The 24,992-nt window shown below is 39.8% G+C and overlaps 1 protein-coding gene across 7 annotated transcripts in view; it reads left to right on the top strand.

Annotated features, from left to right (window-relative positions):
• Positions 1-2,151: 2,151 nt before the first annotated feature.
• The window catches only part of LOC103603533 (zinc finger protein 717-like), a 50,889-nt gene continuing 28,048 nt past the window's right edge, over positions 2,152-24,992 (top strand). Inside the window, exons 1-5 of one of the 7 annotated variants that reach the window (XM_008588080.1) lie at positions 2,152-2,231; positions 2,489-2,594; positions 3,361-3,517; positions 5,206-5,263; positions 17,159-17,296. Coding sequence is in view for 5 of the 7 variants with exons in the window: in XM_008588074.1 (XP_008586296.1) it covers positions 5,228-5,263 (36 nt within the window). In the remaining 2 variants the exon portion in view is untranslated. Of the gene's footprint in view, positions 2,232-2,285; positions 2,361-2,488; positions 2,643-3,360; positions 3,518-5,205; positions 5,264-17,158; positions 17,297-23,383; positions 23,484-24,992 lie in introns of those variants that run through there. The other 6 variants (XM_008588074.1, XM_008588075.1, XM_008588076.1 and 3 more) reach the window with 6 other exon arrangements.

The following is a 24,992-nucleotide window of genomic DNA, read 5'->3' as shown; positions in this document are numbered from 1 at the left end:
GCCTAGCACAGGACACATTCAAGGCCCCCAAGACATTCTGGGGTGAGCAGATGACTACACACCTCCTGGACTGGAGCAACAATGTCCTCCCAGTCTTCCCGGTCACTGGGAAACATGCTCTTTGATCGGCTGAACTGTCTTCCCACCTGCCGTGGCAGTTTTGACACTGCTCTTGTTTGCCCTTTCTTCACCTTCCTTTGAGCATTGCCCCATTTGTTTTGTGATACCTGACTTCACAGAGAATCAGCAGAAGGTGGGCTTTGTTGCACCTGCAGACTGTTCTACCTCATTGTTTCCTTGGGAGCCTCTGTTCAGCTGAGAGTGACCTAGACAATGACTTCTAAGGTCATATTTGCTGTTTCAGAGTAAATATCTTGCCAGGATCTCCACTCATCCTTATAGAACAACTTCCTTCAGTTGATCCCTTTTCCTTGCAGGGGCCAGGACAAAGCATAGAACATAATATTAAGAGTGAACTTCTTATGGGGAAGTGAGGCTGGATCAGAGAGAATTCTGTATGACAAAGTGGGAAAGTCAGAAGACCTGGATTTTCCACCCAGCTTTGAAACTTGTGAACTTTGTGATGGACAAATTGACTAACCTCTGTGAGCCTCAGGATGCACATCTGTAACATGGGGATGCCTACCTCATGGGGTTGGTGTGAGGATTAACTAAGATAACACTTGGAAGTGCCTTGCACAGGCCTGACACATATATGCTTATTACATACTCTTCTCTTTATTTTCTTTCCTCTGGGTTGCAGAGTCACTGCACTACAAGGGAAGCCTCACTCCACTCTGAAGACTTGCTGAGGGGGAGTATGGGCCTTTACCTGTGGCCTGGGTGAGGTGCAAATTCTGTCCTTGCCAGAAATGGACCAATGAATTTATGAAAGACCCAGCCTGTGATTTTTCAGTCTAAGCAACAAAAGCTCCTAAATCCTTTTTAAAAATTAAAAAACAAAATAAAGGATCCCCAGATATCATATCAATAGGTGTTTAAGGGATAGGCCTGGGATCTAGGATTCTGAGGAAGAGAGCCTAGGGATTCTAAAGTCTGAGGCAAGAGAGTGCTGGGAAAAACAAGACTGAGTTCCTTGGATCTGCAGCATAGAGTTACTGAGGAGGAATTGGAGCATCAGAAAAGATACAGGAATTTGAACAAGGCAGGGAATACATCAGAAAAAAAAACTAGTGATGGGTCTCGGGCAAGAGTCAAGCCTGTCACCCCCCCCCCCCCCCATTCATCTCCCCTTTCATTCCAATGCCCATCCCACTAGCAAGTCCACATCAACACTGATCACTCATGGCAGGCATTTCCCTGTTTGAGGAGGAACTTCAGTGGCAGCAGGTGCTCTGAGAAACCCCTTTACAGAACTCCTTGTCTAGTTTGTGGCAGAAAGCAGAGAAGGAAAGGCAAAGTTCAGATTCATCTCTCTCTCTCTCTCTCTCTCTCTCTCTCTGTCTCTCTCCTCTCTCACCCTAAAGATATGATTCATAGATACATGAATGAATGAAACTTGGGAGTTTCTGAGCAAATAACTTTCAGACACTGGAAGTGTAAATTTTCCCAAGAATTATGGAGCACACCTACCCTATGACCCTGCTATTTTATTCCACTATATACATAAGTGCAGTTTTTTCATCTGTTTAATATAATCCTCGGGTTGGAGGAGAGTAACCATATTAATTTCTTGTTTGTTAACTAATTTAAAGTAAAATAGAGACATGATTTTTTTCACGCTTAGAATGCACCTGCGAAAAATAGACTTGGGTTCTATAACAATACCTCTATCAGCACGAAACAAAATAAAGTTACTTATTAATATCATTGACTAATTGGCCCATGTTCGAATCACCCCATTATTCCCACAATGTTCCAGGTTGTCAAATCACAATTTAAGAAAGAACCATAATTCCACATTGCTGTCACGTGGACAGAGACCAGTCTTTATCCATCAGATCCTGTTCTCCTGGTAACAGGAATCATTGCTGTGAAAATAAACAAAGCTTCCTCCATTGGTTCCTAACGGAGGGCCGCAGAGGTTTGTGGGAAATGTAGTCTCGCCCTCCAAGAGGTCACCCGCACAGCACTATGGGAAGAGCTCTGTCTGGTTTCTTCTGCGCATGTGCTGCTCTGCCCACTTCTGCTATTTTCCTCCTGGAACTTCCGGATTGCGGCTGCTCCCGCGCTACTCAGCCAGTCTGGGTCTGGGTCTTGCGTTCCTAAAGGTTGGTGCCAGGGTGAAAGAGGAGACCCACAGGCCTCGGGGGAGCCTGGGGAGCGGGACAAGTGTTCCACCACCTGATGGAGCAGAAATGTGGGTGCGCCTTAGACTGGCGGGGCCTGGGCCGGGTCCGGTAAGGCGACAGTAGCATGTGGGGATTCGCAGGTCCGGGGTTGCGGAAAGGGCGACTTGGACTGTGCTTTCAGCGATTGCTTTGTCAGAAGATGGTGCGCTCATAGAAGGCCGCGTTTGTGCTTTTAGGTATACAAAAGCCGCTTCCAGAAGCTCCGCGAACAGGATGATTGAGTCCAAGACGGCGACGGGGTGGGGTTGGCTGCAGACATCCTGACCATCGAAAGTGTGCGGTGTGAGTTCACATTTCAGCTCTGCCGCTGAAAGATCCTGTTGCTAACCTGTAAGACATTCAGTTTAACCATCTGTAAGATGAACGTACTAATAATAGTGGTGAAATTCCCCATTTCCTGAAAAATAATTGTGAAGTGTGTGCAGACTGGGTGTAACTCTGTGGCATTTGTGTTTGTGGGGTGTTTTGGTGTCCTTTTAGCAAGGGAAGTTTCTGGGTTTTTTTTCCCCTGCACTCTGTAGCCTGCCTAGAACTCCTGAACTGAGCTTACAGAAGTCTATACAAGACGTAAGAGGGAGATTGAGGTACTGAATGATGGTTCCGTTTTCCTTGGAACAAAGTAGTTCTTATGCAGTATGAAGGAGGGGGCTTCAAGAATAGGAATTCCACTTGAAAGAACACGCTCTGACCTGAACCGTCTCTCTAGTGATTCAGAGCAGAGACAGAAGACTCACAGAAGGGTGAAGATGTTATCTTTGCATGGCCCAAGAAATTATTGAAACTGTTGCCCAGAGTGCACAAGATTTAATTGATACCATCTTCTCCAGAATCTATCAAAGGCTGTGTGGTACTAGAAGGCTTGGACCAACTTTGAGAAGGGAAATGTGAGTGGGGTGGGGGATAGTCAAGGGCCTAGGAAATTGTTAAATATTGAAAAGGTCCTCAGGGTGTAGTTTGGAGTAGAGGCATAACCTGTCATAGTTGACAATTTTAGTCTACAGTGCTCCCTAACACACTCGTTACTTCATTTTACCCTCATTTTTTCCAGAATTGGAACTCTCTCAAACTTAGCCTGTCACCACATTTGGTATCTGGAAATATACTTGTGCTTCCTCTGTCCCGATAGTTATTCCCGGTAGGTCATGGAGGGTTTGCCAAGGTCTTCCTGCTGTGTAAGAAAGATGAAAAAAATTGAATTTGCAAAGGTAAGTGAGTTGCCCAGGGTCACATAATTTGTAGATGTCAGGCATCCTGACTTTTTGATTAGTGTTATGTGTTTTGCGCAGTATAGTCAGAGCTCATGTTTGTTTTTGAGATCAGTTTCATGAACTGCAATTAATTTAGAATAAACATTTTGGAAATTTTGCTTTGAACCTGCCTGTCCTTTTTCCCTCAATGCTTTTTGTTGATTGTGTGAGCTCATGGGGTTAGTAATACAAGTTTTTCCCACTTAATGTTAGTAATCTGTTCCTGAAAATCATAAATTCTACAGCAAATTAATAGAAGCCTGTGTTTCATTATCTGAAGTGGGAAAATTAGACTGAATCATGCTTTTACTCCTAATTAGTTTCTTAAAATATAAATGAAACAATACAGTGCCCACATGTAAGGAAGACTTATGATGTAAACATTCAAAATAGTCTTATGATTTTGAGACAATTTCTTTATATGATTCACATGGCCTTTCTTTAGTGTCAGCAACTTCTCTTGAGTTCCAACTAGTTGACATTTGTCATGCTTTTGAAAACTTCTACGTGTGATTGTGAAGTTCTCTTGACTGTATTTTGCATGTAATTCAATTCTTTATCCCCCTCCTCACCAATATGTTAAAAATATGTTGAATTCTGGGGGATTAGACATATCAGCATTTGATGTGTAGCAATCAAAAAAACTTAATGGTTTAGAAAACAACCATTTTGTTTGTTCGTGATTCTATGAGTCAGCATTTTGGGCTGGGCTCAATTGGGCAATACTTATGTTGTTGTTACCTGGGATCACAAATGAGGCTATAGTTGTCTGGTGCCTCGATTGAGGCCGGTTCCTTGAAGATGACTTCACTCACATGTCAGGTGATCTGTGCTGGCTCTTGGCTAGGCCATGTGCATACAACAGGCAAGCTCCAGGCCTCTTCATGAGATGACAGGATTCCAAGAAGGCAAACTGTCAGGCAAACGTTTTTCAAAACTATGTTTGTATTACATTTACTAATGTCCTGTTGGTGAAATCTAGAGAAATGGCAAAGCCTGGTGTCATTGTGGGAGGGAACTATGTGAATGCATGGATACAAGGAAGCGTGTCATTGGGAATCATTACTGGAAAAGTGTACTACAATAAATATATGTTACGTACATTTTTTCTTGTACAATCATGGGCCAAAAATGTTAGGTTGCGAGATGCATACTTTCTATGAAGTTTAGATATATAAAAGCAAGAGGTATTCTAGTGGAAACGATACTATGGAGTTCTGTGTGGTAGGTCTGTATTAATAGGAAAGTACTTAATAATGCTCAAGTACTTTGTTATAATGTAAATTTTAGTGAGGGCACGAATGTTTCTTCGTTCAATGTACTGTAATTTGTTTAAACAACCATTCTTAAAATTTTTTGTAGTAACATTAATTTTTACTGAGTCACTAGCAAATAAGAGTTTTTTAATAACCTGAGAATAAATTGTGTGTTTAGTCTATACCAATGAATAGAACTCTGGGTGCTCCTTCAAACGAGGTCTTTCCTGTCCATTTTCATGTGTAGTGGAGTATTCCTCCAAAGGGAGGCTTTTTTTGTTGTTTTGTTTGTTTTTTTCTAACTAATATGTAGAGAGCTTTGCACAGTGGAATCTAGGATCGAGCTATACCATTTCTCTCATGACCAACTCCATTCACTTTCTCTTCTAGCTATAATTCCAGAGTCCTCTACATGTTTCCCAGATCAGAGAAGATGGATACATCTCCAGTAAGTTGTTTATATATTTATTCATTCCTCAGCTTGTTTTACATTGTAGTATTTTAGGAGCTTTATGAGGGCTCATTAATTAAAATGGAAAAGTAAAAATGCATAAAATTTAGCATCAGAGAAATATACATAAACAAGATAAATTGGCATGTTGATATAGGCAGATTACAAGTCCTTAGAGCCGTGTAAATTGAGTGCTAATCTCTGATCTTTCTGATACCATGGCAAAAAGACATTTGTTACATGATTTTAATGGATTCTCCTGGTATATGAAGTTTGAAGCAGTGTCTTTACTGGTCACATAGATAATGTAGTGTACCGTATTTCATTACAAACCTAGACATGTAAACACTCAGCGTTCTGCAGTGGCAACAATTACCTAGTGCTAAAACACAAATCAGTTAAGTTTTTTCTGAAATAACTAAAATGGTGTGGACCCAGAAAGCTTTTGGAAGTCTTCACTTGTTTAATGCATGTATAAAACCTGGAATGTGTGGAGGATAGACTCTACTGCAGGCCCTTAAATAACTTTACATACATTCTCTCAGCTAGTCTGTATATGCAGGTTATACCACAGACTGTCCAAAGTTATATTTGTTGACACATATTTCTATTCCTCATTTACACTTCAATCCCCTTAATGTAGTCTTAGTTCAGTTCAGCAGAAGTTCACCAGTAACTTAATTTATCGTCTAATCCAAAGACTGTTTTTTAGGCTTTGCCTCACTTTAATCTTCTGCTGAATTTAAACTACTGTCTGTCTTGGAAATTCTTCTCTGTTAATTTCTAACATGTTCTTGCTGATAGTTTCTTCTCTTTATCCCGTCTATTCATCTACTTTTTTCTCCTTCTTGACATATCTCGTCCCAGTATTTCATCTTGTTCTGCGTTCGTCCCACCCTGCAGTTCTCCTTGGCTGATTTGGCCTTCTGTGGTTTGACGGTCCTTTCTCTCCAGGTTGGACCTTTTCCCAGCCTTTGGACAATAGGTTCAACTTGCTGTTGAATGCTTCTTTGTAAATGTCCAAAAGCACCTCAAATGCAACAAATCCAAAATGAAAACCACATTCTCCATTCTCCTTTTTTCTATGATATTGTTACTGACTAGTCTTGACTTAAAGAACCAAAAGGGATTTTTTTCTGAACTCTTCCCTCTCTATCAGGTCTGATCTTTTCTGGAGTCATGTGTTGCTATTTTTGTTTCTTTGTTTTTAAATTGGATTCTAATGCCTTCACACAGTGCCTGTAAAGGTGGAGGAACTATTGGTGCTTAAAAACAAGTACAGTAACTTTCTCTTTTTTATATTGGAAATGTCACTTTTGGTAAAACCTGAAAGGTCTGTTTTCTCAGTGATGAAGTTTGATCTCTCTTGAGCTGTGCTATTAGCCAGCAGGTGTGTTGCCATCCTTATGAGTCAGTGGGAGAAAGCATTCAGGAGTTGGATATATTTGAACAACAGTCAACAGACAGATACACAAAGAATAAAAACAGGGAGCACAGATTTTTAATAATTGTACCTTTTGCTTATATGTGTTTATGTCATTGGTCCTACTGTAGTTTGTAATAATTCAAGATTGTACATTTCTAGCTCGAAAAATGTCTTGTCATGTTTTTAAACTTTTTTTAAAGATTGCGTTTAATTCTTTTATTTCAGCTACTCACTTAAAAATTACTAGGGAAAAATAGATGTGTGCATCAGTCATATCTATGTACTAGAACTGTGGTTAATAGTTGCTTTAAAAAAAACTTTCAAGGGGGAGGGGAGGGAAAAAAACTTCTTAAGATAAAATATGCATAACCTAAGATTTGACGCTTTTATCCATTTCTAAGTGTACAGTTCAGTGGCAGGAAGTTACTTTAATTTGCAACCATCACCACCATTCATCTACAGAATTTTTCATCTTCCCCAAATGAAACTCTGTACTCATCAAACACTAAATCCTTCTTCCCCTCTTCCCCAGGCCCTGGCAAGCAGTATTCTACTTTCTATCTTCCTGAATTTATCTATTCTAGGAGCCTCATCTAAGTGGAATCATACAATATTTGTTCTCTTGTGACTGGCTTCTGTCACATGGCATAATGTTTTCAAGGTTCATTTATGTTGTAGCATTTGTCAAAATTTTCTTAGTTTTTAGGGATCAGTAATATTTCATTATATGTATATATCACATTTTGTTTATCCATTTATTTTTCAGTAGAACCTTAGGTCGTTTCCACCTTTTGGCTATTATGAATAATGCTGCTATGAACAAAAATGCAAATATCTATTTTAGTTCCTGCTTTCACTTTTTTTGGGTATATACCTGGGAATGGAACTGATGGATTATATGATAATTCTCTGTTTAGTTTTTTCAGGAATCTCTGTAATATCTTCCACGCACATTCCGTCATTTTACATTCCCACCAGCAATGCGTTAGGGATGCAGTTTCTCCGCATCCTTGGCAATACTTGCTATTTTCTAGTTTTTATTTTTTTTCCATAATGACCATTGTAATGAGTGTAAAGTGATATTTCATTGTGATTTTGATTTGCATTTCCCTAATGACTAGCGATTTTGAGGGTTTTTTATGTGTTTATATTTAGTTATTTGTATATCTTCTTCCTTTGTCCATTTTTTAATCTGGTTTTTTGTTTTGTCTTTGAGTTATAAGATTTTTATGTTTTATTTTTTATTTATTTATTTTTTTAAAAGGTGACTGGTAAGGGGATCTTAACCCTTGACTTGGTATTATCAGCACCATGCCCACCCAGTGAGCTAACTGGCCATCCCTATATGGGATCTGAACCCATGACCTTGGTGTTATCAGCAACACTCTCCTGAGTGAGCCATGGGCCGGCCCGTAAGATTTTTAAATATATATTGTGGATATTAATCTCTTAATATATTAAATATGTGCATTGCAAATGTTTTCTCCCACTCCATGTGTTGCCTTTTCATTCTGTTGATAGTGCTGTTTGATGCACAAAAGGTTTTAATTTTATACAGTTCAACTTATCTCTTTTTTTCTTTTGTTGTTTTTACTTTTGGTGTCATATCAAATAAGTTACTGCCAAGTTGCAAATGTTTTCTCCCACTCCATGTGTTGCCTTTTCATTCTGTTGATAGTGCTGTTTGATGCACAAAAGGTTTTAATTTTATACAGTTCAATTTATCTCTTTTTTTCTTTTGTTGTTTTTACTTTTGGTGTCATATCAAATAAGTTACTGCCAACCCCAGTATTATGCAGTTTCTTCCCTATGTTTTTTCTTAACTGAACATTTTAAATTCACAATTACAGTTTAGTATCATAACATAAAATATGAGATGATTGTTATTTATTTATTTATTTAGAAACTAATATTCAGTTTAAATTTCAGCATTCCATGTTTCCAAGTAAGATATTCTTTTTGGTCTCTAATGACCTTATTAGTATTCTGAATTGCCAGGTTCTGTTGGTTAAGCAAGTTGCTAAGGCCAGCCAACGTTCAAGGGGAATTAGTTTTCGTCTCAAAGGAGAGAGTGGAAAAGAAGTTGTGGTTGCCTTTAATCTACCAAAAATGTCATTGTTATAATATATTTTCATCAACATATATTCTAATTTCCTTTGACTTTACTTTTTTCACTCACTGATTATTTAGAAGTGTGTTATTTAATTTTTAAATCTTTGAGACTGTTCCGGGATTTCTTATTCTTGTTGATTTCTAATTTAGTTACATTGTGGTCATAAAACACATTAAAGGATTTCAGACTCGAGACATGTTTTGTCACTCAGCACATATTCTGTCTTGGTGTGTGTTCCATGTAGTTCTTTATAAATATCAATCAGGTCGAGATAGTGGCATTCATGTCCCTATTCTTACTGATGTTTTGTCTGGTTGTCCCACCTGTTACTAAAGAAGAATTTTAATTGTCTGAATGTGTAATTATGGTTTTTTTGCATTTTTAATTGTAATTTTTTGAGTTCCCCATTTAGTTCTGTTGGGGGGGGGGTTGTTTTTTGTTTTTTTATCTTTTGAGGCTTTGTTTTTAGGCACATATGTTATTTATATCTGGTATTATCCTGATGTATAATCCTTTTATTATTATGAAAGGTTTATCTTTATCTGTGGTAATACATTTTGTGTTGAAGTTTGTTTCATCTGGCAGTAAGATCTCCACTTGAGGGTGTTTTTTGGGCAGGGGAGGTGGCTCTGGCTGGTACAGGGATCCAAACACACGACCTTGGTGTTACAAGGCTGCACTCTAACCAACTGAGCTAACCAGCCAGCCCAGCCCTCCACTTGAGGTTTTTTATTATTTGTGTTAGCAAAGTATATCTTTTTCCATCCTCTTAACTTTCAGTCAGTGTCTTTGTATTTAAAGTATGTCTCTGTGAATGGCATATTGTTGAGTCTGTTTTTTATCAAGTCTGACAGTCTCTGCCTTCACTTAGGTATTCACTCTGTTTACATTAAACTATTAATATGGTTGAATTTAGGACTGCCAAGACACCAAGAGAAGCCTGTGTCTACAAATTTCAAAGATGAATTCTAACAAACATTTAGAGAAGATTTAGTATTCTTCTCAAGCTCTCCAAAAAATAACTTAGACTTATTCTACAAGGCTACGGTGGTTTAAATGTGTCCCCCAAAAGTTCACGTGTTGGAAACTTGATCCCCATTGAAAGGTGTTTAGAGGGTGGGAAATCCGATTGTGATATTTGAAAGGTTGGGCCTTTGAGAGGTGATTGAGTCTTTGAGGACTATACTCTCGTGAACGGATTAATCAATTCATGGAGTAATGAGTTATCATGGGTGTAGACTAGTGGCTTTACAAGGAGAACACATGAGGGAGCTCTTGCCATTCTTGCTATGTGATTGCCTGCGTCACCACAGAACCCTTTAGAGAGTTCCCACCCAGAAGACGACCCTCACCAGATGCACCCCTGGACCACGGACTTCCCAGCCTTCAAAACTCTATGAAATAAATTTCATTTTCTTTCAGGTATTCTGTTACAACCCTTTAGAGAGTTCCCACCCAGAAGACGACCCTCACCAGATGCATCCCTGGACCATGGACTTCCCAGCCTTCAAAACTCTATGAAATAAATTTCATTTTCTTTCAGGTATTCTGTTACAAGCAACAGAAGAAGAACTAACATAGAGGCGAATGTTGCCATGATTACAAAACCATACAAAGACATCACAAGAAAAGAAAAATTCTGACCAATGTATCTTATGAATATAGATGTAAAAATCTTCAACAAAATGCAAGCAAACAAAAATCCAGCAACATACAAAAATAATTATACTCCATGACCAAGGTGGATTCATACCAAGAATACAATGTTGGTTAACAACCAAAAATCATTTAATATATTATACCATATCAATACAATAATATTAAAAAACCACATGACCATCTCAGTAGATACACAAAATGAATTTGACAAAATTCAACATCCTTTCAGTATGAAAACATTTAACAAAGTAGGAATAGAAGGGGACATACTCAACCCACAGATAACATCATCCTTAATGGTGAAGGCCTGTATATTTATTTTCTAAGATCAGGACACAATATATAAAGTCTTTACCACACCTATTCATCTTTATACCTTAGGTGCTATCCTGGACAAGTTGGCAACAGAAATAAATAAAAGGCCTCGAGATTAGAAGGGAAGAAGTTCAATTATTTTATTCACAGATGACATAGTCTTTTATTTAGAAAAATCACAAGAATACACTAAAAATTATTAGCCTAATAAAGCGAGTTCAGGAAAGTAACAGTTACAAGATCAATATGCAAAAATCAATTGTATTTCTGTACACAAGAAATGGACAATCTAGAAGAGAAATTAAGGAAACAATCCTAGTTACAGAAGTATAATGCCAGAGTCCAGCTCCCTAAGATTCTTTGGACCTGATAGGTGGCGTGGAGTCGGTGAGGAAAAAAGAGAAAGGTGGACCACAGATGTCAACCACATGAATCTTGCTTTATTTATATGTTTTTACTTAATCTTTTTCATAATGATTTATCTTTTAATCAAAACATTTCTTATTTCATTTCTATTGAAAAAGAAAGGGCAAAATGTTCCAAAGCACTCATAGTTTGACAAAAACACCCACTCATGCATCAATAGTTCACCCCAAAGTCCGTGGCTTGTGGCCAGGAAACTATACAATAACAGCATGCTTGGCTTTAAAAAGCATCAGACTTTTAGTTTGAGCCATAATTCTTAACCTTCTTAACTTATATGTAAACTTAAATTCTAAATTTTTATTTAATCTTACTTATGTTTAACAATTTAATAATGTTTATGTTTATATCAGCTATGCTAATTCCTAACTAAAACCATATTACTTATATCATGATTCTATATAATAAAATAACAATAAATCTCTATTATTAAGTGATTCTAAATTATAAACTAATCTAAAACAAACCTGTTAATATCAAAACTTGTTTATATTCTTGTACTGTCTTACTTATTTATCTCTATTACAAAACGTTTCATATCTCTGACAACTGACTCTGGGAACAGCACAGGGAACAAGGTGAAAAGTTAAATGCCCCTTCTCAAGTTTATAAAAATACACTGCGTCATTCTTATTATTACTATGGAATGATATATTCTTGGTGAGTCAAATGAAGCAGTGGGAGTGGAGAAGGAACAAAGAAATCTGCAACTGGTTGTGATCAATTAGTTGTAAACACCATTGCACTCGGACCCACCATCTCCCCAGGGGACGTGGATAGAATTTTTAACACAAACTTCATTCCACACGTACAAGAGCATGATTACAGCTGTAGTGGATCAATGCACACATCACTAACGGAAAAGATCAACAACAAAATTAAGCCAAACCATACTGGGAACATGCATCAAAAACACCTTTAGTACTGACAATGCCCTTTAAATAAACCAATTAATTCTGATACATATTTAACACGTCCTTTGAGAAACTCCAGGGCCCTTGGAATTTCCCAAAGCCATGCCAAGCCAAAAGGTTGGGCTTTTTAATTCTGGAAAGCCTTGTCAAGCAACAAAAGGTGAACAGACAGGAAATTCCACGGAGCCGTGCCACACACGTGGGATCCCCCTGCAGCCTAGCTGAGCAAGGGGTGTCGCTCCTCAGGCTCCTATGCCGTTCCCTATAGCAAGATGGCTCTTGACAGTATAAAAAGCAAAATATTTAGGAATAACTTTAACAAAAGAAGTATGAATTTGAGCACTGAAAACTGTAACACGTGGGTAGTGTTGGAAACGTGTAGGTGTTGTATCATCATTGAGCCTCCTCTCCTTGGCTCTGAGGACTTTACCTTAACAGAAAGGAAAGGGATTGCATTCGTGGCCTTCATGTTTATTAGAGGTGGGCTCAGGGTGAGGTCTATGAATAGAAGATCAAGGCCCACAAAGAGAAGGAATGGCAATCCATATCTCAGAGGGAATAGTATCAGGCACTGATTCTCTCCACCCAAACCCTGCTAATCAGCCTGTGTTTAAAGGATCCCCAGGTACCATACAAATAGGTGTTTAAGGCAGAGGCCTGGGATCCAGGAGTCTTAGGAAAGGAGGCTGGGGATTCTAAAGTCCGAGGCAAGAGGGCACTGGGAAGAACAAGGCTGAGTTCTTCGGGTCTGCAGCATAGAGACTAAGGAGCAATTGTAGGAACAGAGAACATACAGAAATTTGAAGAAGGCAGGACATAAATTAGGAAAAGAGAAAACCCGTGATAGGTCTTGGGCAAGAGTCAAGCCTCTGATACTCCCTCCATTCACGCCCCCCCCAACTTCCCCTTGCTTTCACACCCACCCTCCCCCCCCCTAACACACACACTTAAGCCCACATCAACCTGGATGCCTGGATGACTCAAGAAGGGCATTTTTCTCTTTGAGGAGGAACAGTGTTAGTAATGGCAGCTTTGGGAAACCCCTGTGAAACTCCTTGCCTAGTTTGTGGCAGAAATCAGGGAAGGAAAAGTAAAGTTTAGGTCTATGTCACAAATAAAAGCAAATAACTGAAGGTTTGATAGATTGTGGATGGAACTTGGGAGTCTGGGCAAATAATTAGACATTGGAGTGTAAATTAGAGTAAGGATTATGGAGTGTGCCTAACCTATGACTCTGGTATTTTATTCCACTATAGTGTACACTATAGCAGTTTTTCCAACTGAGTTAATATCCATTAGTGAGTTAGACCAGACATCTTTTTAGTGGGTTTGAAGAGTTACCATATTAATTTCTCAATTGTTAACAAATTTAAGGTAAACTAGAGACTTGATTTTTCATGCTTTAGAACACATTGTAGAAAATAGATGTGTTGTATTACCACACGATTTTAAGTGAACTAAGAAACTTAAAGCTAATTGTTAATATCGACTGCTTTGCCCACCTTTTAAGTTCCCCATTTGATCACAATGTGTCAGGTTCTCCAACTATATTTAGTAAAGAAGTAGAACTTCACATTACTGTCATGTGGGTAGGGGTCAATACTGATATGTCAGATCCTGGTCTACCTGCATGCAGCAGGACTGAATCCCCCAGCAAGTAAATGAAACTTCTTTACTTGTTGCAGAGGCTTATGAGAAGTGTAGTCTAGCCCTTTAATGAAGTCACCAGTACAGGACCATGAAAAAGGAATTTCTGGGTTTCTTCTGCACATGTGCCATTTCCTCTACCACCACCACTTTTTGCCCGGAAATTCTGACCCTGCCAGCACTCCCATCGCTGTTCCACAAGCTCTGGGGTTGGGTTCTTTGTCTCTGGAGGTAAATGTGAGGGTGTAGGAAGAGTTCTGGGGTCCTTGAGGGACCCTGGGCAGCGAGACGTGTGTCACACCACTTGTGGGAGCAGAAACATTGGTAGATTTCAGGTGGATAGGACCTGACATGTAAGTGCAAGCCTTGGACCTCAGCTGGATCCAAGAGGAGGACACTAATGTCAGGATCTGCAGGTATGGGGCTGGGGAAGAGGGAACTCAGGCTATGCTTTCCATGATTATTTTATCAGAAGACTGGGTGCTGCCAGAGGCTGGGTATGTCCTTCCAGGTGTACAAAAGCTGGTTCCTGAAGCTCCAGGAACAGGGGGAGGTGGGGTCTTACAGACTGTGTGTGTGTATGGGAGGTCTGTGGTATGAGTTCCCATTATACCTCTGACACTGAGGATGTAGGCAGTGTTACTAACCTTTATGAAATTCAGCTTACCCATCTATAAGTTGTGCACGTTAACAATACTAGTGAAATGCCCCCAAATTCGTAGAGAAATAATTGTGATGAGTATGCAGACCGATTGTTACCATGTGGCGGTTGTGTCTGTGGGGTTTCTTGATTCCTCTTCGGCAAGTGAAGTTTCTAGTCTACTCCTATACTTTATAGCCTACCTAGTCCTCCTGATTGTTACCATGTGGCGGTTGTGTCTGTGGGGTTTCTTGGTTCCTCTTCGGCAAGTGAAGTTTCTAGTCTACTCCTATACTTTATAGCCTACCTAGTCCTCCTGGTTTGAGTTTACAGAATTTTATACAAGGCCTTGTTTCCAGGGGCAGTGAGTTTTAGAAGGGAGATTGGGGTACTGGATGATGGTCCAGTTTTCTTTAGAATAAAGCAGGTGTTACAAAGTTTGAAGGAGGGCACCCTGAGAATAGGATTCCCACCAGAAAGAACATCCCTATGGCCTGAACCCTTTCACTAGTGCTTCAGAGCAGAGGCAAACCCAGAAAGAGGAAGATCCTAACTTTGCATGCCCCATGCAAGTATTGATTCTACTGTGTAGAGTGAACAAGGTGTGAGTGATACGCCTCTTCTGGAAGCTATCAGTGACTGGGAGCTAGTGGGAGGTTTGGACCAATTTTCAGAAGAGAAAGATGAGGCTGAGAAGGGCCTAGAAAATATTACTTATTGGAGGGGTCTGAAGGTATGGTTTGTGGTGGAGGGGATACCCTGTCACACCTGAGAGGATTACCCTACAGTGTTCTTTAAACACATGCCCATTCTTTCAGTCTCCCCTCATTGATTGTTTCCAGAGTCTGAGCTCTATTAAACCTGGTCTATCACCAGTTTGGCATCTAGAGATATGCCAATGATTCCTCTATTCTAAGGTATTTCTGCTTTTCACTAGTGTTATCTGTTTTGCCACCATTAAAACAAGTGCTTGTTTATTTTTGAGATCATTTTTGTGAGTGAAGTCGATTTAGAATAAACATTGCTTTAAAATATCTTGTTTTAAACACGCCCCTCTTTTTACTGCAACACTTTCTGTGGATTCTGTGAATTCAGCAGATTAATAATACAAGTATTTCCCACTTACTGTCAATAATCTGATCCTAATAACCATAAATTCTATAGGAAAATAATATGAGCCTATTTAAATTATTTAAATTAAATTATTTAAATTATTTTAAGTGGGAAAATTAAACTGCATTACATTTCTGCTCCAACCCAATAAAGTGTCAGTAAAACAGTACAATGCTTGCATATAAATAACAGAATTATGTTATGATGTGGAAAACTAAAAATACAGTCTTCTAATGTGCAGACAGTTGCTTTGAGTTACATTGCTTCAACCATACTCAAGTCCATTCCATTGACATTTATTGTGCTTTTCAAACCTTTACATGTGGTTATGAAGTTTTATCTATTGCTATTTGGCATGCAGTTGAAGGCTGTCTCTCGCACTCCCCAATTTGTTAAAAACATTGAATTTCAGGTTCTTAGATGTATCAGTTGGACTTTGCTGTGTAATAAATCAACAAAAATCTATTGCCTTATGAAAAGAACCGTTTGATTTGATCATGTTTCTGTTCATCAGCATTTGGGCTAAGCTCACTTGGGAAATTATTATGCTGGTGTTGCCAGGGATCACAAATGAGGCTATAGTCACTTGATACCTTGGCGTTTGATTTGATCATGTTTCTGTTCATCAGCATTTGGGCTAAGCTCACTTGAGAAATTATTATGCTGGTGTTGCCAGGGATCACAAATGAGGCTATAGTCACTTGATACCTTGGCTGGTTGGTCACATGTCTGGTGATTTGTGCTGGGTCCTGGCTAGGCCCTGCACAGAGCAACAGGGTAGCCCAGGCTTCATCCAGATATGATCGTGTCCAAGAAAGCAAGCGCCAGTGAGGAAGTATTGTTCAAACCTATGTTTGCATTACATTTACTGATGACCAAAGCAAATTAAATGGCAAAGCCCAGGTTATTGTCAGAGGGAGGGACTATATGAAGGTGTGGATACATTGAGGCTTGTCATTTGGAATATATTATGCATGTTTTTTTCCTAGGTAATTGTGGATGAAAAACATTGGGTTGCAACATGCATACTTTCTAGGAAATTTAAGTATATAAAAGCAAGAGGTGTTTACATGGAATCTTTTGTGGTATTCTCATACTGATGGGAAAATAGTTCATATAGACCAAGTGCGTTTTTATAAAATTAAAGCTTAGGGGCCGGCCCGGTGGCGCACTGCTACAGTGCGCTGCTTGGGAGTGTGGCGGCGCTCCCGCCAAGGGTTTGGATCCCACATACAGACCGGCCACTCACTGGCTGAGCGAGGTGCGGGCGCGACACCGAGGGTTGCGATACCGTTGCCGGTCCCGGTCCAGTACGGGCGCAACACTGAGGGTTGTGATCCGTTGCCGGTCACGAAAAAAGACAAAAAGGAAAAAAAAAAAATAAAGCTTAGAGTGAAGACATAATGTTTTTTCCTTTGGCTTAAATTATTAAATTGTTTATTTAGAGAACATTCTTGCTACATCAGTAGGAAATGTATGTTTTTATTAACCCAGTAATAAATTGTGTTTAATCTCTACCAATTGATATATTTGTGGGTACTTTGTAGCCACAAATGGGGTCTTTGTAGCCCTTTCTTGCTTAAGAGACTGTTCTACCATAGGGAGGCCATTTGTTGTTGTTGTTGTTTGTCATCTTTTCCAGATGATGTGTAGAGTTTTTTGAGCAGGAGAATCCAGGACCAAGCCACGCCAGTTCTCTCATGACGAACTCCATTGGCCTTCCCTACCAGCTATGCTTCCAACGTCACTCCTCTGTACTTTCAAGCACAGCAAAAAATGAGTAAATCTTTGGTCAATTATTTATTCCTTACTTTGTTTTACAGTGTTTTTTAATGAGCTTTGTGGGGTCCATGAGTTAAAATGGAAAAGTAGAAATAAGTAAAACTAAACTTCAGGGAAATGTATGTCAATAAGATAAAATTGGCATGTAGATGTAAACATGTTGTAAAACCTTAAAGTATAAGTTGAGTACAAATTTGTCTCTGGTCTTTCTGATGTCATGGCAAGAAGGCAGACACATTTGTTACGTGATTAGAATGCAGTCTAGGAAAAGAGCATGCTAAATTCTCATGGGACATCATAACTTGCTGACACCAAAGTTTGTAACACTGTCCTCATTGGTCACATAGATTATATGTAGTAGAAAGTTTTTCACTGCCAATCTGGAAACAAACACTTTCAGCATTCAGCAGTAGAAACAGTTACCTAGTGCTAAAGCAAAATTATCAAATAATAAGATTATTCCGGAGTTGCTAAAATAGTGTGGTCCCAGGCAGATTTTGAAGGCCATACTTGATTTATGGATAAAACCTGGAACATCTGGAGGATTGAGTCGATCACAGGTCCTTACATTTCTCTCATCTCATCTATACATCCAGGTTGTGCAGTAGACTGCTCAAAGTTATGTTTTCTGGCAAATATTCTCAGTGCTTATTTACATTTTAACCCACACAATGTAGTCTTAGTTTGGTTTTTCAAAAGCTCACCAGTAACCTAAATAATTACATTTAGTGACTATTCTCTATTCTTTGCTGAATTGGAATCTTCTGCCATATTTGAAACTACTGTTCACGACCTCTTCTGGAAATTCTTCTCTGGTAGTTTCTGCAGTGGCCTCTCTGATGGCCTCTTTTCTGTTTTCCTGAGTTCTGCTTTCTTTTGCTCCTTAACATAGCTACACTAAGTACTTAATCCTGGTGCCATTCTTCTCACTCTGCAGTTCTCCTTGACTCATTCAGTCTTCTGTGGTATGCACCGCTATTTCTCCTCATCTTGCACCACTTCCCCAGACGTTAGACCATTGGTTGAACTCTTTGTTTAGGGCTTCTTTGTAGTTATCCAAAGGGCACCTCCAGCTCAACAAATCCAAAATGAAAGCCTCATCCTCCTCTCTTCCCTTACATATACTATCACTACCATCCAGCTAGTGACCCTACTCACCAAAATGGGATTTTTGTCTGTAGTCCTTCCATTCTGTCAGGTGTAATCTCATCCGGTGTCATGTTCTGTTACTTTTGTTTGTTCTTTTCATTTTATTCCAATATCTGCATGCAGTGCTGATGTAGAGGGAGGAGCTTTTGTTATGTATAAACAAACACAGTGTAGTAGATTGAATTACGTCCCCCCAAAACTCATTTAAGGTTGAATTTTGTCCCCCATGTTTTATGTATTAGAAACTTAGCCCCCACTGTGACTGTTAAAAGGGTGAATTACCTATTATGGTAATTGAAAGGTGGAGCCTTGAAGAGCTGATTGGATTGTGGGACCATGCTGTAGTGAATGGATTAAAAATGGTGGTCAGGGTGTGGTTCTGAGGGCTTTAGAAGAAGAGGAGAGTCTGTCTCTCTGCTCTCTCTGCTTCTACCATCTTGCAATGTGTGACCCCTCGGTCACTGTCATCACCACCACCAGATGAACTTTGGGCTTTCCGGCTTCAGATGTAAGCAGTAAATTTCACTTTCTTGTAAATTACCCAGTTCCATGTATTTTGTTGTAAGCAACAGAAACAGACTAATACACACAGTAACTTTGTTATATTGCAAATGTCATTCTTGGCAAAACCTGAAGGATTGTTTGCTCAGTATGAGCTTCAGTCCCTCTCAGACTATGCATTTATCCAGCATGTATGAAGACATTCTTAGGAGTCCACTGCGAGAAAGAATTTAGGAGTTAATGGGACACGTTTAAACAAGGGTCAATAAAAATATGGGGCTGGCTGGTTGCTCAGTTGGTTAGAGTGTGCTGTTATAACACCAAGGTCAAGGGTTTGGATCCCTATACCGGACAACTGCCAAAAAAAAAAAAATAATAATGGAAAGAGAAAAAAATAAATAAAAGTTAATAAGAGAATAAAAGGATATGGAAAGAATAAAAATAAGCACAGATTTTCATAATTTCTGTTCTTTGCTTATATATATTTATGTCAGTGATTTCTATCTCTAGATTTTATTAATATACAGTTGTAAGTTTGTAGTTCAAAAAGACCTGTCATGTCTCTTAAAGATTGTATATATTTAGTTCTCCTATTTCAGGTAACCGCTTAAAAATGAATAGGGAAAAATGGATATGTGCATCAGTTATAACTATGTTTATGGACTAGAACGGTAGTTAATAGTTGGTTAAGAACAAAAGGTGACAACTGAACATTTTACATTCACAATTATATTTTGAGATCTAACATAAAATATGACATGTTCTTTATTTGTTTATTTTGAACCCAACATTCAGTCTAAACCTACACACTCCATGTTTACCTGGGGTCTCTAATGACTTTTTTGGTGTTCCAGTTATCTGCTGCATAATAAAGTACCACAAAACATATGGCTTAAAATAGGATTTACTACATGTCACAATTTTGTGGGTTGAGTACACTGGACAGGGCAGTGTGGGTTGGATGCTTCATGATGTCTCTGGTCTGCTTCAGGGCAGTGTGATCTGCTACTTGATGTCTCTGGTCTCAGCTAGAAGGACACTAATGGCTGGGGTTATTGTGCAAGGTGGTTAGCCCTCTCTTTGTGCCCATGTGGGACTTCCTCACAGTCTGGCAGTCTCAGGGTAGTCAGACTTGCTAGCTTATTCTAGAGCAAGTGTCCAAGAGGCTCAGGCAGAAGCTGCAAGGTTTCTTATTATCTCTCCTCAGAAGTTCCAAAGTATCTCTTCCACCACATTCTCTTAGTTAAGCATATCACTAAGACCAGACCAATTTAAGAGGGCAGTTAGATTCCACCTCTCAGTAAGTAGAATAATAGGAATTTGTAGAAATCTTTAATGAACCACAGTTTGCCCTCTAGCCACAAATCATTTACATTTCTCCCACATGCAAATTACACTTTGCCTTTCTCTCAAGAACCCCAGAAATCTTTTCCTCTTATGGTACTGGCAGAAAGCCCAACTAAATAAGGTCTGGTGGCCTGTCATCTGCTCCTCCACATACACCCAGCACTGTGAGGAGACTGTTATGAACATGGTGGGCACTTCCCTTCATTTGGGATGTAGGAGATACCCTGCAGGGACTGGTCTAAGCTGTTAGGAATTCCCACTGTGGGCTTGCTCCCATTCTTTGATTAAGACCCCAGTCCTGGTCCCTGGGAAAATGCTTCATGCCTCTTCATTCTGCCCTCTGGACTCTTGAAATTCTGAGTTTTTCCTAAAGAGATGCCTGGGTTTGCACTTAATCAGCTTTCTCCACCTGTTTCTTGCTTTTTGGAAGTTGGGGATCCAATGGCTCATTTTTCATTTTTTTTCTCACTCAGGCCTTTTAATATAAGAAATGATTCCATTTAATTACTTCCTTAGAAAGTGTAGGCTTCCAGTATACTAAAACCACCCTCCTACACCCTTTGAGACAGGTCCTTTGTTCTCTGGCTTCCCCTTCCAAAGAAGGCTGCTTGCGAACTATGCCTTTGGAAGCTCTGCTGTGTAACTGGAACTATCTATGAGGCACACCCTAAGGCTCTTAGAATGCTGAAAATCTTTTTGATCTTTTGCCTTTTTAACTAAAGCCCTGTTTTGATCCTTTGAGCCAAGCCATTTCTTATTTTGAGAAGGTTTTGGTGGGAAAAACTGGGGATGAGAAACAGTTTTATTTCAAACCCAGCAAAATCTGACTCCTTTGTATACTCTCTAAATTCTTTTTGAAAACTGAACACCTTTCTTTAATTCATTTCTTTCCTCTCATATTGTCTTCAAAGCAGAGAGAAGAGGCCAGATAGCACTTTTCACATTCTTCCCAGAAATTTCTTTAGGCAGACCCAAGAGATGGTAAGATACCCTTTCAAGTTACCATGTTGTTACAGGCTGTAGTGTTGCTGACTACTCTTTAATACATAACCCATGTTAACACTAAAAAGAGAAAACGGGGCCTTCCGGTCAAGATGGCGGAATAGACAGTCCCCAACATCACTCTCACCCACAAATCAATAGATTTACAACTATAAAAAAGCAACAACTGCCAAGCTAGGGCTGCTGGGGCTCAGGAAGAGGAGGGGAGACCTATGGAGTGCATGAAGATGGGAGAAGCCACGATGAAAGAAAGAAAAAACCGCTCCAACCATTTCATGCTGTAGCTGCTTTAAGGCTGGAGCTGCTGAGCGCACGGAACAGGAGCTGGCAAAAGCCACAGCTGTGCCCTTTGGATGAAGTTGCATGGAGGCAGCAGGGGAGAAGAGGAACTTGGTGGACCCCAGGCCAGTAAGACCACTAATAGGGTTGCCGTGGACCCACATAGGACTGAGGAGCCACAGACAACTGAAAAAAAGGAGCCACTCAGAGGCTGGTGAGTCATGCAAGGAACCAGTGCATGGCCCATCCCATGGGAAGTTTTTGCAGCACGGGCGGTGGGGGAGACAGGCCCATCAGAGAAACACTGGGGCATGGCAAGGACAGCTGATTGGCACCCCGATCAGCAAAGGAACACTCAGAGGAGATTGTTCAGGAATATAGAATTGCATGGGGTGCAGTTTGATGAAAAGACTCAGGCCCTGATCAGAGTTTCTACACAACCCAGGTGTACCAGGTCTCTGGAGAGCCGGAAGTACCTATAAGGTCAAACATTAAAACCTGAGCTACACAAAAAGCCTTCCCTAGGGAATCGGCCACACAGCAGCAGTTTAGTTAAACCACACGGTTCAAGTACTGGTCCCCACAGGAAGTTCCCCCATTTTAAAAGTAAGCAAAGGACAAAAAATTAGTTTTGGCCCCGTCACACCACCGGTGCCTCAGGGCCCACCTGGGGACCTGAGGTATGGAGTCGGGGACCGGACTCCCCTTCCACAACCAGGCACACTGCCAGTGCCTTGGGGCCCAACTGGGGTCCTGAGGCATGGATCTGGGACCAGATCCCCCACACACAACCAGGCACACCACCAGCACCAAGGAGCATGCCCAAAACATCACTGCCATGTGGGTGGCCCACCACAGCCACCACAATAACTACAGCTGCCGCAAAAGTGGCTAGATGCCACAACTACCACACAGAGACCTCCAGCCACTGGAGTGCATTGACGGCAAGGAGAGTTACCAGCAGAGACCAAAGAAAGGAAGAGGATGTCTCACCACAAAGGCTATTCCAGAGTGACAGACGAAGCATCTGCTCTACAATAATATTGGGGGACCTAAACACACTTCTCAACATTGGACAGGTCATCTTAGGCAACAAATCAACAGAGTAATCATTGCTCTTTCAGAAGGAAAGACAAAATCTAGGGTTATCAGAGGGGCGAGGGGGGAGGGAGAGGGGCATAAGGACAGATTGAACAAGGGGCATAAAAAATAAGTATGATTTGTAACTATATATGCTAGTAATATTGATTTGATCAATAAATGTCAACGTTGAACCCCAAATATATGTAAATAAACTATTATTCAATAAAAATTAAAAAACAAACAAAAATAAATAAAAAGAGAAAACAGGTCAGAGGCAAAATAAAGCATTTAATTAGGAATAGGGATTCCAACCCAGGTAGCAATCAGAGATTGTACCACCTGAGAGTAGTAAGGGGGCTGACATTTATTGGAAATTTATTTAGATTACATAAATTGATTGTTAGATTATTGGTTAAGCAAAGAAATCTTTAATCATTAGTGAAACAGGGCATTTGTCAGTGTTCAAGGAAAAGCTATATATGGAGTGTCCTTAAAGTTTAGGTTAGTTTCTTGTATTATGCATTGTTGGGAGTGCAGATGTTTGTGAAAGAACTTGGTTCTCATATTTCTTTTGTGGATCTCAAAGTTCATTAACAGGTCAACATGGAGTGAGCAGCCTGAGATGGAGTCACTGATGTCAAGCCTGGAATATTGCTAAGCTCACATGCACATGCCTTTTCCTCAGTTTCCAATGAGATTTTTCTCACTGTTCTTCAGGCCCTCACAAGGAATCTTGATGCCTTCCTCCTTGAGGCCCAACTTCTCAGTCTCACAACCAGTGCCATGTGTCATAGCTTTCTATTACTGCAGCACCCCATTTCCAGGTACTAAATTTTGTTCTGTTTATCTATTCTGCTTGAAAATTCATACCCTGGATAATGGCAGCTTAAATCAAATCATTACCATCTCTGGTTCTGTGGGTTCTTGGCCTCCTGGCTTTTCTCACACACAGGTGCAGTAAGGTAGCAACTGGGATGGATTATCTAAAGCACAACTGGGATGGTGTCCAAGAAGACTCAGTGGTGGCTAGCAGTGGGTGCTGCTGGAGACTCCTTGGGGTCTATCAATGCGCATACTTAATCACGGCCTTTCCATGTGGTTCTCCACCCCAGTGTTCTCAGGGTAGTTGGATTTCCTACATGTTGCCTAACTTCCCTCTAAGTTAGTGTCCTAAGAGACAGTGAAGCTACATGACTTCTTGCAGCCTTGGCTCTGAAGTTTTTAAATGCCACTTTTGCTGTGTTCCATTGGCCAAACAAGCTGCTAAATTTGAGCGAAGTTCAAGGAGAATTAGATTCCACCACAGTAGAAGGAGTAGGAATGAAGTTATGTCCACCTTTAATCTGCCAGAAATGTCATTGTTACAATATGTTTGTTCAAAATATATTCCAGTTTCCTTTGTGAATACTTTGTGACTCATGGGTTATTTCAAAGTATATTATTTAATTTTCAAGTCTTTGAGGCTTTTCTGGTTAGTTTCTTGTTGTTGGTTTTTAACTTCTCTTCTAGTCAGAGAACATACTTTGTAAGATTTCAGTCTTGAGACATGTTTTATGGCTCAACATATGGTCTGTCTGAGTGAATGCTCCACATTGTACTTTATAAATATCAGTTAGGCCAAGATTTTCTCATTTAGATCGGTGTTCTTTCTAATTTATTATCTGGTGTCCCATCAGTTACTTTTTGTGGAATCTTCAGAATTTATATGTAAGATCACGTTGTCTTTGAACAGAGGTAATTTTTCTTCCTTCTTTCCAATCTGGATGCCTTTTATTTCTTTTTCTTCCCTAATTGCTCTGATTAGGACATCCAGTACTATGGTTAATAGAAGTGGCAAGAGTGGGCATCCTTATCTTGTTCCTGATCTTAGAGGAATAGTTTTAGTCTTTCACAGTTGAGTATGATGATAGCTGTGGACTTCTCATATGTGGCCTTTATTATTTTGAGGTATTTACATCTCTTCTTAGTTTGTTGAGTGTTTTTATTATCAAAAGTGTTCATCTAGCTTTGATATCAAGGTAATGCTGGCCTGATAGAATGAGTGTGGAAGTGTGTTTCTTTCTCTTCAGTTCTTTTGAATAGTTGGAAGAGGATTGGTGTTAATTATTTTTGAAATGTTATGTAGAATTCTTAAGTGAAGTCATCTGAATCTGGGATTTTCTTTGTTGGTTTGTTTTTGATTACTGGTTCAGTCTCCTTACAGTTAAAATTCTGTTCATATTTTTTACTCCTTTATAGTTCAGTATGTGCTGTGGTCTGATGTTTGTCTCCTCCAAACGTCATGTGGCAGTGTTCAGAGGTGGGACCTTTGGGAGGTGTTTGGATCATGAGGG

This window comes from Galeopterus variegatus, unplaced genomic scaffold (assembly GCF_000696425.1).
Source record: "Galeopterus variegatus unplaced genomic scaffold, G_variegatus-3.0.2 Scaffold4669, whole genome shotgun sequence".
Classification (NCBI taxonomy): domain Eukaryota; kingdom Metazoa; phylum Chordata; class Mammalia; order Dermoptera; family Cynocephalidae; genus Galeopterus; species Galeopterus variegatus.
Note: the sequence above shows the minus strand (reverse complement) of the source record. Positions and strands in the feature narration are given on the sequence as shown.